General features: G+C 37.7%; 1 protein-coding gene across 1 annotated transcript; it reads right to left on the reverse strand.

Moving 5' to 3' along the window:
• Positions 1–2,091: 2,091 nt before the first annotated feature.
• On the reverse strand, positions 2,092–14,423 carry LOC138097966 (olfactory receptor 14J1-like). The gene is given in 3 exon segments (XM_068994180.1): positions 2,092–2,267; positions 13,399–13,489; positions 13,491–14,423. Coding segments are annotated over 3 exon segments (1,200 nt in total).
• Positions 14,424–15,217: the final 794 nt, after the last annotated feature.

A 15,217-nucleotide genomic window follows, 5' to 3' on the forward strand; every position in this document is an offset into this window, starting at 1 on the left:
TCACTTTCATCAAGGGGCTCTTTAGTTCTTCACTTTCTGCCATAAGGGTGGTGTCATCTGCATATCTGAGGTTAGTGATATTTCTCCCGACAATTTTGTTTCCAGCTTGTGCTTCTTCCAGCCCAGCATTTCTCACAATGTACTCTGCATATAAGTTAAATAAGCAGGGTGACAATATACAGCCTTGATGTACTCCTTTTCCTATTGGGAACCAGTCTGTTTTTCCATGTCCAGTTCTAACTGTTGCTTCCTGACCTGCATATAGATTTCTCAAGAGGCAGGTCAGGTGGTCTGGCATTCCCATATTTTTCAGATATTTCCACAGTTTATTGTGATCCACACAGTCAAAGCCTTTGGCATAGTCAATGAAGCAGAAATAGATGTTTTCTGGAACTCTCTTGCTTTTTCCATGATCCAGCGGATGTTGGCAATTTGATCTCTGGTTCCTCTGCCTTTTCTAAAACCAGCTTGAACATCAGGAAGTTCACGGTTCATGTATTGCTGAAGTCTGGCTTGGAGGATTTTGAGCATTACGCTGCTAGCATGTGAGATGAGTGTAATTGTGCCGTAGTTTGAGTATTCTTTGGCATTACCTTTCTTTCGGATTGGAATGAAAACTGACTTTTTCCAGTCCTGTGGCCACTGCTGAGTTTTCCAAATTTGCTGGCATATTGAGTGCTGCACTTTCACAGCATCATCTTTCAGGATTTGAAATAGCTCAACTGGAATTCCATCACCTGCCACTAGCTTTGTTTGTAGTGGTGCTTTCTAAGGCCCACTTGACTTCACATTCCAGGATGTCTGGCTCTAGGTGAGTGGTCACACCATCGAGGTCATCTGGGTCATGAAGATCTTTTTTGTATAGTTCTTCTGTGCATTCTTGCCACCTCTTCTCAATATCTTCTGCTTCTGTCAGGTCCATACCATTTCTGTCCTTTATTGAGCCCATCTTTGCATGAAACGTTCCTTTGGTATCTCTAATTTTCTTGAAGAGATCTGTAGGCTTTCCCATTTGGTTCTTTTCCTCTATTTCTTTGCCTTGATCACTGAAGAAGTCTTTTCTTATCTCTCCTTGCTATTCTTTGGAACTCTGCATTCAAATGGCTATATCTTTCCTCTTCTCCTTTGCTTTTCGCTTCTCTTCTTTTCACAGCTATTTGTAAGGCCTCCTCAGACAGCCATTTTGCCTTTTTGCATTTCTTTTTCTTGGGGATAGTCTTGATCCGTGTCTTCTGTACAGTGTCACGAACCTTCGTCCATAGTTCATCAGGCACTCTATGTATCAGAGTGCCTAATCTATGTGCCTAAATCTATTTCTCACTTTCACTGTATAATCATAAGGGTCTTGATTTAGGTCATACTTGAATAGTTTATTGGTTTTCCCCACTTTCTTCAATTTAAGTCTGAATTTGGCAATAAGGAGTTCATGATCTGAGCCACAGTCAGCTCCCGATCTTATTTTTGCTGACTGTATAGCTTCTCCATCTTCGACTGCAAAGAATATAATCAATCTAATTTCAGTGTTGGCCATCTGGTGATGTCTATGTGTAGAGTCTTCTCTTGTGTTGTTGGAAGAGGGTGTTTGCTATGACCAGTGCGTTCTCTTGGCAAAACTCTATTAGCCTTCGCCCTGCTTCATTCTGTACTCCAAGGCCGAACTTGCCTGTTACTCCACGTGTTTCCTGACTTCCTATTTTTGCATTCCAGTCCCCTATAATGAAAAGGACTTTTTTTTTTTTTAACGAAAAGGACATCTTCTACCTCAGTGTGGTCTAACTCTTTAATCTCCCTCCCTCCTTCCCTTCCTTCTTTTTCTTTCCTTCTTTGTCTTTTATTTTTATTTCTCTCAATAAGCCTTTTTTTAACTTTTAAAAATTATTATTTTAAATTTTTAATTTTGGTAAGAGCACTTAACCTGAGATCTACCCTCTTCAGAAATTTTTAATCACACAGTTATTTTTTAAAGTAACAAAGAAAGTTGGCTCATGTAATTTTCAAGTGCAGGGGGATCGACTTCCAGTATGGCTGCATCATGGCTCTGGCCACATTTGTGATTCTCCTGGCTCTGCTCCCATCCATGGAGGTTCATCCTCAGGCTGCCTTCCAGCAGCATCCATGGTTGCTGGGCATACCTTCTTTTCCAGGGGTGAAGTTAGACTCCTCCCCACACTCCAATCTCACAAACATTGTAAAAAAGGCCCTGGGTTTTGTCTGACTTGATCTTACTCGAGCCTGTTCTGCCTCTTGGAGTGTCTGGTTCTCAATGGCTGTTTAAGAAGATGGAGCTGATGAGCACTTTTAAGTGACACTTGGCCCCAGGACTGACTGGAGTCAGGAGGAGTTTCTGCCAAGGTGTTAGAGGAGGTAGTTGAAATAATGAGCTAGCAGTTGACTCGAGAGCTGGACCGCAGTAATCAGAGCCTCCTTACCTCCTCCTCTGTCCTTGGATATCAGTTCTGCCCATCGTTCCTCAGCGGGAGCCATATTTCAGGGTTGCAGCTTTGAGAGAGCAATATACTGCTGAGACATCTGGATGGTATGCACGACTGAACCCAGATAAGGCCTGTATATAAACTTTAAGATTCTTAGGGTGGATGCCAAGATCTACTCTTCTGGCAGCCACCTAGGAGAAGTCTTAAGTCCCCTGCTTACTTTTTAATTAGCTGCCACCTACCAATCTGGAGTGTCCTCTATTTATGTTCTCTACCCCTGCCCTCTATTTATAAGAGTCAGTTTTTATTTCACCCCAGAACTCCTGAGTTTGTGAACCAACACAAGTATTCTCTGCTCTGACTTGCTAATTTTACCTAAGAATACAATTAGCCTGACAACAGGACGTGGGAGCTGGGACACCTAAGCCTGAGCCCTTCAGGATTTAGTACCGTATGAGGGGTCTCTTTGAAGACCTATGAGTGTTCCAGTGCTGAGTTTTTGAAGGTTATACTACACATCATGGTGAACAGATTGAAACATGGCTACATGCCACAATCAATATAAGTAAAACCTGGGAGTGGTATTGATAAGAAAGCAGTAGTCACTCAAAGTGCTCTTATGTGCACCTGTTAGCCTGTGTAGCTGCTTTATCTGTCTGTCCTTGCAGCATGAATAATGGCAAGGTTGCTATTCTGCTAAACTGACTTCCACTCTTTCTCTCTTAGACAAGATTTTACTGTTTTTGTTCTGTGATCTATTCACCTATTTAGTGCTAGCACCACACTCTCAGGTTTACTCTAGGTCTAGGTCTATAGTAAGCCTCGAGGTAATGGTGTTTAAATACTTAAATTGGTCATTTTTCAAAAATGTGTTGGTTATTCTAAGCATCTTTGATTTACAAATAAATTTTGGAATCAGCTTGTCATTTTTCACTGGAAAGATTGCTGGGTTTTGATAAGAAAGGCATTGAAAGTATAGATCAATTAAGGGAGAGTTTACATAGATCAGTGTCTCCCAATCTTTTAAAATTATCACCCTCTAAGAATCCCATTCCTACAAAATTTTAATGCCTCAGACAGTGATGATAGTGGTAAAAAAACCTGTCTGCCAATGCAGGAGACTTAAGAAGTTTGGTTCAATCGGGAAGATGCCCTGGAGGAAGGCATTGCAATTTTCAATTTCATTGATTACTGTCCTTTATTATTTTAATGTATATTCATAATTTGGGTTATTTTCATATTCTTTTTCTCTTTTGTTAAGGTTGAAATTCAAATTATTAATTTGAGAACTTTTAAAACTTTCTAGTAGGAACATTTAAGCACTCCTTTAACTGCATTTCACAAATCTTAATATGTTATATTTTGATTACATTTAAGTACATATTAATTTCCTTTGAGACTTTCTCTGATCAGTGACATCAGTGGGAGCAGAGCCCATAAGAGTCAAACTTTTGATGGAGGGGAACATGATTTTCCATTCTGTGGAGTTACAGTTTCATGAGACTAGAACCAACTCCAGCTCTCCCTGGATCCCCAGCTGGCCAGGGTAACTACAGATTTCAGATTTACCAACTCTATAATCACATAAGCCAATTTCTTAAATCTCTCTAAAGGTACACATCCTATTGCTTCTGTTCTGTAGAGAATCTAGACATATACAGATATTGGTACTCCACATTCTGAGCATTAGAAATTCACTTCATGCTCCTTGAGCCAGAGTCTCAGCAGGCTTCTCCTAGAGCTCTCCGTGACTGTGGTATGGTGTTACCCATTCTTGCTTCTGTTTCTGATTGTGTTAAACTCAGGCTGAGATGTTGCTGATGGAAAAAATGGTAAACACCGCCAATTTGGTGGCAATTTGAATTCTAGTATTCTTCCCCAACCCACCTGCTAATATTTATTTTTCAGGAAGCTCAAATGGCTTCTCCTTGCTTTCTGCTCAGATTTTACAGCTGCCATTTCATGGAAGAGACAGAGCGAGCATGTTTATATCATCATCGAGGGAACTAGAACCTGTATTTTGGAAATTTTATTGATACTTGGTGAAACAAAATAGTCAGGACTTCTTTCTTCCAGTTTTAGTTGTCCATACTGTTTTCAATTCTGTCAGTAAGGGAAGGGATTGACTCTAACAGCACTTGCTGGTAGGTCTAGAAATAGCTGTGACGTGGTGGAAGCACATCAGATTAGTCAGTAGACTTGAGTTTGAATTTGGACATTACTGTTAAATACCAGTATAATTTTATTTTAGGCTGTTATTCTTTAATTTCAGTTTTCTTTTTTGTTAAAATGAACTTAGTCTTTAAAAAATGCAAAAGTAACTTTTGAGATAAACTGTAGAAAACAACACATTGTTATTTGGGTAGCAGATTAATCAGAGCTAACATCTCTTGTGTGCTTACTGCGTGTGACATGATTGTGACACTATTTAATGTGATTAGTATATATTAGAGGGCTAACCAAGTGGCTCAGTGGTAAAGAATCCATCTGCCAATATAGGAGACCAGATATGCAGGTGTAATGCAATCCGTGAGTCAGGAAGATCCCCTGGAGGAGGAAACAGCAACCCACTCCAGTATTCTTGCCTGGAGAATCCCCATGGACAGAGGAGCCTGGTGGGCTACAGTTCATGGGGTCAAAAAGAGTCGGACAGGACTGAGAGACTGAGCACTACGTATATTAACTTATTTGATATTCACAACAGCCACATGAGAGAGGTACTAGTACTACCTTTTTATTACAAACAATTGAACCACAAAATTGTTAATTAGCTTTCCTAAGGTCACATATTTAACAACTGTTGGGCCATTGTTTAAACTCAAGCAATCTCAGTCTAGAAACTGCCTTGTTAACTGATGCATCGCTGATAGCTCAGTTGGTAAAAAATCCACCTGCAATGCAGGAGACCCTGGTTGGATTCCTGGGTTGGGAAGATCCTCTGGAGAAGGGAAAAGCTACCCACTCCAGTAGTCTTGCCTGGAGAATCCCAGGGACAGAAGAGCCTGGTGGGCTGCGGTATATGGGGTCGAACAGAGTCAGACACGACTGACGCGACTTAGCAGCAGCAGCAACAGCAGAGTCAAACATGACTGAGCGACTTTCACTTGGACTTGGATGTATATACTACACTGAGAATGAGCCTCATGGTTTATTGCTTTCATGAAACAGTTAAAAAGAAAGAGGGATTGAATCAGTCTGTTTGGAATAGTTCACTAAATTATTTAATCACAAAGCAAAAAATAATTTGAAATAATGGAGCTTGAATTTCTTCTTCTAATATAGAGAAGTAACTAGAATAACTTTGAAGGCCCCTACAGTATTTATTTTCTCACCAAGACTTGAGATTATGGCGATTGCTAGCCTGTACTAAAGACATGTGCTCACCAAACCTTGTCCCAAGAAACAATCCATTCATTTCACATCGATCAAGCAGCAGCTGCTGAAAGCCATCATTTTGCAGTTTCCAAGCAATTAAAACTTGTCTCCTTGGAAATTGGCTGTTGTCAAGCAAGGTCTTGTTCTACTACAGACACTAGAGGGCTCATTAGAAAACTTCCAGATAATTGTATTATTAAAATATGAATGTTTACACCAAGTCAGTCAGTCGCTAATTGTTTAAGTGCTTCAGAACCATTTTCCCTGAAGAGCAAGGTGATTTATCAGGGCACACGAGGTTGTCTCCAGAGGCCCCAGCTTTGTTAGGCAATCGCTGATGCTTCTATCTCAATTTTGCCTCAAGGTTTTAACAATCTCACAACTTAACTCCTGGAAGAGGCCTCTGGGGGCAGGCTTCTTAACAAAGAACATTGAAATAAACTTTATTCAAAGTTTAAAGCTTTCCCCAAGGAAAAGGAGATGGGTAACTGAGCACAAAATACCAGTCAACGGTAGAGTCATTCCTATAGAAAAAGGAAGACACTTTAGGAAAGCTCCAGGGTGTTTTATTTTCTCTAAGAGCCTCTGACTCCAGAATGAATGAGAACTAGACTCTGTTAATATCAACTTTCTTTAAATTCATGCAACCATTCATTCATTTATTCACTCAGTTCATTCAATTAGCCATTCTGATATCCTGGATCATTGTTATAATAGCTTCCCATATAAAGTTCTAATTAAACCAAGTTGAATAATAATTTAGGTAACATAATTGCAAAGAATATGTCTCACCTTGTAGCATGGAAGCTTTTTACCACTTGATATTTGCAGCATTTAAAATAAATTTGTCCAAGTTTATAATAAAATCTCCTGCTTTTCTACAGTTTTACTACTCTTTGTGAATCATGGTATAGATTTTCCCTGCTGCTACTGCTAAGTCACTTCAGTCGTGTCCAACTCTGTGCGACTCCATAGATGGCAGCCCACCAGGCTCCCTCATCTTTGGGATTCTTCAGGCAAGAACACTGGAGTGGGTTGCCATTTCCTTCTCCAATGCATGAAAGTGAAAAGTGAAAGTGAAGTCATTCAGTCATATCCAACTCTTTGCGACCCCATAGACTGCAGCCTACCAGGCTCCTCCATCCATGGGATTTTCCAGGCAAGAGTACTGGAGTGGGGTGCCATTGCCTTCTCCTTAGATTTTTCCTATTTGAACACAATTTACTGTTAGGATTACAGTCTTTTTTTTTTTTTCTTTTTTTTATGACTGGCCTTGTGGCCCGGGATCTTAGGTCCGGGATGAGGGATCAAACCCACAACCTCTGCAGTGGAAGTGCAGAGTCTTAACCACTGGTCTGCCAGGAAAGTCCCATGATTACAATCTTATGTTTGATATTTATTACTAGATTGTCTATAAATTCTTTTTACCTAGCTTTGAAAGCTATATACATTTTATATCTATATATAAAATGCTACATACAGATATTACAAACATACATACATATAGATACATTTAATAAAATTGTGTATTTGGAGTATTTCATTAGGTAATTCCAACTCATGAAACATGTATTATCACAATTAAGAACCTACAAAAAGTGAGATTTTGAGCTAAGGAAGAATAACTTCAGATAAAAATAGGATAGAGATAATGGAAATTATCTCCTACTGCTATAGCATCTTTTAATTTTAATTCATCATTAAATATCCTTGATATAGAATTTCTATGACTACATTTGAAATGGTTAAATTAACCACCGCTACTCCCTTCCCTCAAGTCCTCTGTTTTTTATGTGCATTAATAAATTAATAACTAAGGAGATATATAGACAGATATAAAACAAATCACTTTGCTGCACATTAGAAATTAGCACAATGTTGTTAGTCAACTTTATCCAATAAAATAATAAAATAAATTAAAAAAAATTAATAACAGTGTTTATTTGAAGGAAATGGATGGATGTGGAAAAAGGATATATATCTCATTGTATATCTTTCTTTGGCCTTGGAAGAAAAGCTATGACCAAACTAGACTGCATATTAAGAAGCAGAGACATTACTTTGCTGAAAAGGTCCATCTAGTCAAAGCTATGGTTTTTCCAGTAGTCTTGTGTGGATGTGAGAGTCATACCATAAGGAAAGCTGAGTGCCAAAGAATTGATGCTTTTGAACTGTGGTGTTGGAGAAGACTCTTCAGAGTCCCTTGGACTTCAAGGAGATCCAACCAGTCCATTCTAAGAGAAATCATTCTTGAATATTCATTGGAAGGACTGATGCTGAAGCTGAAACTGCAATACTCTGGCTACCTGATGCGAAGAACTGACTCATTGGAAAAGATTCTGAAAACATGTGAAAATAAAGGAAAGTAAGTGAAAAAAAAAAAAGACCTTGGGGCTGGGAAAAATTGAAGGCAGGAAGAGAAGGGGATGACAGAGGATGAGATGGTTGGTTGGCATGAATGGACATGAGTCTGAACAAGCTCTGGGAGTTGGTGATGGACAAAGAGGTCTGGCGTGTTGCAGTCTATGGGGTCACAAAGAGTTGGACACGACTGAGTTACTGAACTGAACTTACATCTTCCCTATATTTTATTTTCTAAAATAAATGTCTAATGACTACTCAATGAATAAATGACTAAACTACAATGACTAAACTACATCCATAATTAAATAAATGAATGCATGGCAGAAGTACATTATGCAAGGATATTTTCATGTTATTAACTGGCACAGAACATAAACTTTTATCCCATTCAAAGTGACAGAGAGCACATTTTAAAATGATGTTAATACCATCTAATTCAAATGGGAATTTTTTTTTTTTAATTTTAACCTGATTTAGTTTAAAAATTATAAGTCAAAGTCTTAAAATCTAAACTGACCTTTGTGTTTCCGCACTAGTCTGGCGTGCATTTTAAGATATAAACAAATTTAGTATTAGTAGGGGCTTCCCAAGTGGGGCTAGTGGTGAAGAATCCTCCTGCCAATACTGGAGACATAAGAGACACAGGTTCAGTCCCTGGGATTGAGCCTCCTCATTAATCTCAGAACTCTTTGACTTCATTTATTTATTTTTATTCAAAGTGACTGTTGATTTCCAACTTAATATAAGGGATGTGATATCCGCTGGACATCAGAAAATAGAAATTTTTAAAAAGTCAAGTCTTAATTCTCCACCCTCAAATAATTCATCATGTAAAGATGAAAACAGATATTGATTTCAGAAGTTTAGAATATAATGTGGTAAATGCAATAGTTGACATGAAAAGATGTCACAAAGACATAGACAAGTCCTAGAAAGACATTTCAAAGGAGATGACTAAAGGATTTTAGGATCTCATCATGTTACAACCCACACATCTACCAACTATCCTATCTTCGTTTCAAGGCTTCATGCTTGATCTTGGAGTAAGCTCATATAATTACTATTCTCTCTTTCTCCCACTATTTTTCTTTTTCCAAAATTTTTATTAATGTATAATTTACATAGAGTAACAATCACCCTTTGACTATATATTTTTGTGATTTTAAACAAACATTTGTAGTCATGTAGTCATAGCCATGTTCAAGCCATAGAATGATCCCCTGCATATGTGCTAAGTTGCTTCCGTCCTGTACGACTCTGAGACCCCATGGACTGTAGGTTGCTAGGCTCCTCTGTCCATTGGATTCTCCAGGCAAGAATACTGAGGTGGGTTACCATGCCTTCCTCCAGGGGATCTTCCTGACCCAGGAATTGAACCCCTGTCTCTTATGACTCCTATATTGACAGGTAGGTTCTTTACCACTAGCACCACCTGGGAAGCCCCTAGAAAAGTCCTATCACCCCCTAAAATTGGCCCACACCCCTTTCTAGTAAACCCTCTCCCCCAAGCAGCCACTGTGACCATAATCTGTTTCTGTGCTTATAGTTTCAGCTTTTCCAGAAAGTAATCATATAAACAATTGTAAAAGTGGAATCAAATAATATGTAGTCTTTTACACTACTTCTTTTTCATGTCTTTGGCTTAAAAAATAACTTCAGTTTCAGACCACACCATCTAGAGCCAGCACTCACATCTCTAAGAGTGAGAATAGAAAACTTCTGCTTTTTTCTGTGACTTCTAGCTCCCCAGAGTATATATTCTCCTTCCTTATTTCCACCACACACCCCAAAGCAGCAGTCTCTTCCACTCATATTGCTCAGAAAATCTGGAGAAAATTCCACAATAATGTACTCTGATATCTTTAAAAAATAATGAACTCACTCTTACTTGATTTGTCCTTTGTTCCCAATTTTTCCTATTTCCTTCTGGAATTGTTTCAAAATTTACCATTTTTCTTTAACTTATCTATACTCTCTTCATTATTGGTAGTGCCCTCACCTTCTGTTTTACAGAAGAATGTAAGTCATTAGGCGGCATCATTTAGTGGCATTTTTCATATTCTCAGCCATCTTCTACAAATTCTCTCATGTCGGCATCACCAAATACAATTATTGTTAAGAAATATCATTCAACCATGACACTGTTGCTAATTGCAAGGAAGTGATTACTGGCCATAGGCAGGAAGTTTTGGTGTAGTAATAGAAGTGAATGCCTGATTACAGGATGCAGCATGAATGGACACAGCCTATCATATAGAGACTGCTCATAAATGCAGTATGCAGTCTTTCCCATGACCTCTTTTCCATTTCTTCACGTATGATGTTGGATGATTGACATCATCCTATCAACTTATTCTTACTTCTATATTTGGCTGTAATGTACTTACTTGGAGAAAAAAATTGTTCAAACATATTTAGCTTGTCATGCAGTAGCTTCCTTAAGCCACAGTGCATCTAGATCAGGATTTCTCAGTGGCAGCTGCATTGACATTTGGGGCTGGATAATTCTTTATGTCTGGAGTTTTATACATTGTAGGATGTTTAGCAGCACCACTGGCCTCTTCCCACTAAATGTTAGGAGCATCCTCCCAAGCAACTGTGACAACTAAAGATACCTCCAGACATTGCCAAATGTTCCTACAGACAAAATCACCCTCTCTGTGCATCATTGCTCTAGATGGTACAAAGTTCTGTATTTCCCAGTTGTTCATGTAGTAACTGTTGTTTTGCATTTTGTTTTACAGCCCATGAATGTCTTTCTCAGGGATGGGAACCATCATTTTGAAATATAATTTTCAAGGAAGAAACCTTTCTGATCTCCTAGTATCCCTGGGAGAGTAAGGGTCTAACCTTCACGGGAATCAATTACTGCTAGAGTTATTAGAAATTAATAAAGTGGCTAGGTTTAAGTGCAGGATTTAAGAATCAGTGTAGTATTCTTAACAGTTATAGTTCTCAAATTTCTTAGTAGCAACACACAGAACCAATCCTAACTGTATTTAGCTATACCACACAGTCTCTTGGAAGGTCTGATAATCAAGCTTGGAAGATATGAGCTCAGGACAATGACACTGTCCTAGAAGGGAGTACCCTGCTATCACTGCTAGACAGGCTCTGCATTTCCTACCATGGATGTGGGGAACAGGGTTACAGACTCTACTGCTTCCACTCCCCAAAACTGAATGCCTGGACCACTAACTTCTTTAGAAATGGATGCCACATAGTTCTTGCTTCTCACATTTTTGTTTTCTTAGTTAAAATCTCAGGCTGAAATATCTAATCTCAGAATCAAGGTCCTATGTCTACATTCTAGCTGAAATAAACACCAAGAAAGTGAGTTTTTGTTTTCTGCCTTGGGAGTTAGTGGTAAGAGTAGTGTGGGAATTCCTACAATTTATGGCATTGTTCAAAGATGCTTGGTACCTGCAGTGAGTGTTTAACACGAATAGAAATTGAATCAGGTTTATAGTAACCACACAAATGTAAAATCATGGAAAAAGGCTATTGAGAAGTGTGAACTACTTTCATAAAGAGAATTAGCAAAATATTATTTAGTGTAAAACATTTTAGTGTTTCTTGGTTAAAGGAAACTATATAACAGAGTACATATCCCAAGTTAATTTGTAAATTTTGAATGAATGAATGCTCTCAAGAACAAATGCAGTGTTTGTTGAACTGAATGAAGAGGTTCAAAATAAGAATACAAGGCAATAAAAATACTTTGTAAATCAAAGAATAGTCCTCTACCTAAATCACTACAGTAAAAAAAAAAATACAGTATTACTTAACTAGCTTAAATACATAAACATAGATTAATAAAATTTTGAAAGCATAGAAATGGAGATAAAAATGGACATACATTATAATTCAGTAGGCTCATTAAATAATACATCAATAAAAGAAATATTTCATAAATTAACATATTTAGTTGGTGTGTAGCGTAAAAATATAATTTACACATTATTGCAGATGGATTGAAGAGTCTAATAACTAACAAAAAAGATTTAATTATTTGTCATTCAAGACTATCCCTGGTAACTTAGACTGGTTAAGCTTTGTTGATACAACGTTTAGAAACTCATATCAAATTATATGAGATTGCATAGTAAAGAAAACTAAAATAATAAAGTTAAAGAGAGACTGAAAAAATGGTTTTTGCTGTTGTAAAACACAGAATTCTAAGATTTATAAAACTTTTTACATAATGGATAAAGAATAAAAATATTTAAAATTAAAAGGAATAATATGAGAGCAAAATAAAAATTGTAATATATTTAATGTCTCCATCTATCACAATAAAAATAATTAAAGTTAAAATATTGCAGCTATAAAGATTAAAAATCTCTACACTACCCAATGTGTGTATATTTTATATACTTTTATGTTCCAGGCACCTTTTATGATTTCAGTCACCTAATAGAATCTCTCTGCATGTTTGTTGTATGAATTCATAAATCATAGGAGACATGTAGAACTGACATGGCCACAAATTCCTAATAGCCACATAAAATGATTTAACATTTTTAGAAAACAATACAGTCACATACTCAAAGCAGCTTAACATTTCACATGCTTTGACTCAGCAATCTCATTCCATGGAATTGTGAAGAGTAGAAATTCAATTTCTAGCATGAATGAATAATTGGAAAAAATATATATGTATAAAATAGGTGAATGATTAAATGTATTATGATATGAATTCCATTGAATTCTGTGTATTCAAGAAAATTATATTAGTGAAACTACTTAAACATGCATAATAATTGTATATGTTTGTATCAGCATGTAAACTTGGCATTTAAAAGACAAAAATTTAAATGGACATTTGGAATTAAACAATTGGTGAGTGGAACTGTGGATAAATTGTCACTGTCTTTCACTATTATTTTGTCTATGCCATTTTTCCAAAAGCGCTATGTTTGTTGGTTGACCTGATATGTGTTTGTATCTGCATGTCTATACGTATTGGGAGGAAAAGGAAAGTAGTGGACCTACACTAAAATATTATATATAATTGTTTATTTTCTCTTAATTTGAAAGAATAACAAAAAGTCTTATTTCAGTGTCTAAAAAATTGAAGATGTCAAATTAAGCATTTTCATTATGATTATGGTTATAGTATTTGGCTTAGCAACAGGAAAAAAAGTGTTTTTCCTCAACATTACTATATACATATTACATGCATGCTCAGTTGCTCAGTCGTGTCTGACTCTTTGGCAATATTTACCATTTATATATAATGGATTCCAGTTATTAAATATGCTCCTTGTGTGTAATATTGGACAGCCATCGACAACAGGACAAAAATGTTTTTTTCCTGGTGAATTCACCACCCAACAGTAACTTTCTTAAAGCTCCCTTCATGGCTTCATTCCTCAAGCTGTAGATCATAGGGTTCAGTGTTGGGGGCACTACTGTATAAAAGATAGATATGATAATGTCAGAAGCAGTTGGAGAATCTGAAGTTGGTTTTAGGAACTCAAAAATGCCGGTGGAAAGAAAAAATGATACAACAAAGAGGTGGGGCAGACAGGTAGAGAAGGCCTTGGAGCGGCCCTCAGCAGAGGGTATTCTTAGAACCGTGGAAAAGATGTGCGCATAGGAAAGAACAATGGAGACGAAGCAGATGAACGCCAGCACAGTCATGAAAGCGGCCACTCCAATCACGCCTAGGTAATCACTGGAGCAGGAGAGCTTCAGCAACTGGGGGATATCACAGAAGAACTGGTGGATTATTTTGGCCCTACAGAATGTGATGGAGAATGTGGCAGCTGTATACAAGATTCCAGAGATGCCACCACTCAGCCATACAGCTATCATAGCCGGCTTACAGGCTCTGGGATCCATAATGACTTCGTAGTGCAGTGGGAGGCAAATGGCGGCATAGCGATCATAAGACATCACTGTGAGAATGGCCACCTCAACCCAGGCCAAAGATGTGAAGAAGAAAACCTGAAGCATGCACTGACCGTGGGCAATATAGCCATTGCCTGTCAGTGAGTTTTCAATGGACTGGGGGACTGTGACAGAAATGAAGGAGAGGTCCAGGAGCGAAAGGTGTTTCAAGAAGTAATACATTGGGGTTTGGAGATGTCGGTCCAGAGTTGTGATGGCGATAATCAGGAGGTTTTCTGCTAAGGTTAACAAGTATATTAACAAGAAAAGCAATGCGTGTAAGATCTGCAGCTCACGGTTGTTGGAAAACACCATGAGGAGGAATCCGCTCATTGTGGTTACATTTGCCATAACCATTTTGAAGGTACAAATTGTGTTGGCAGCTGGAAGATAAAGAGGATGGAGGAAATGCAGTAGAGAGATGTTAAAATATTCATTTATTCATCAATGCTTCTTTCAACAATTAATTTTGGAGTACCTGTCATTCATCAGCTCTGCCCTAGATGTTGGGGACTCAAAGGTGGAGATATATATATCTTGTGTGCAGGGAGCTTACAGAAAACAAAAGTAAACCTGAGTGCAGATGTGATCAGAGTCACTGGTCCTATCACAGAAAAATGGTTGCATTTCCGCCACTAAAAACACTATTCCATCTCCACAAAGTGAAACTTGTTGCTTTGCTTTAAGTCAAGAACAGAAATTAAGTGACCAGTTCTTAATTAGGGGTTTCACAAAATTGGATAGATTATATTGCTCTATTTTAGTATTCTGAAGGGCCCTTTAGAGGAATTGTGGTTGGATGGGATGATATCTAAGGTTCTTCCCTGGCAAGCCATTCTAATAAAGAGAAAGTTCCTATAATTGTGAGGCCAACAACCAAATTATACAGTGTTACTGCCTTTCCAGCTAACATTTTATTTAATAAACACGTCTTGAAATCAAGAACAAAAAAGCTTTTACAAAGGAATTACTTACCTTTCACAATCAAATTTAGTGTTTAATCTGTCTAGGGCTTCTTCTGGTACTTAACGGTTTTCTCTCTGAAATTTCATTTCATTTCTTTTCACATTGTCTTCAGCTAAAGTCATTCAGTATGTATTGACTATTTACTACATGCAAAGGCATTTGCAAAGAAGAGGAAGAAAGAGTGA

This window comes from Capricornis sumatraensis, chromosome 22 (genome assembly GCF_032405125.1).
Source record: "Capricornis sumatraensis isolate serow.1 chromosome 22, serow.2, whole genome shotgun sequence".
NCBI classification, from domain to species: Eukaryota; Metazoa; Chordata; class Mammalia; order Artiodactyla; family Bovidae; genus Capricornis; species Capricornis sumatraensis.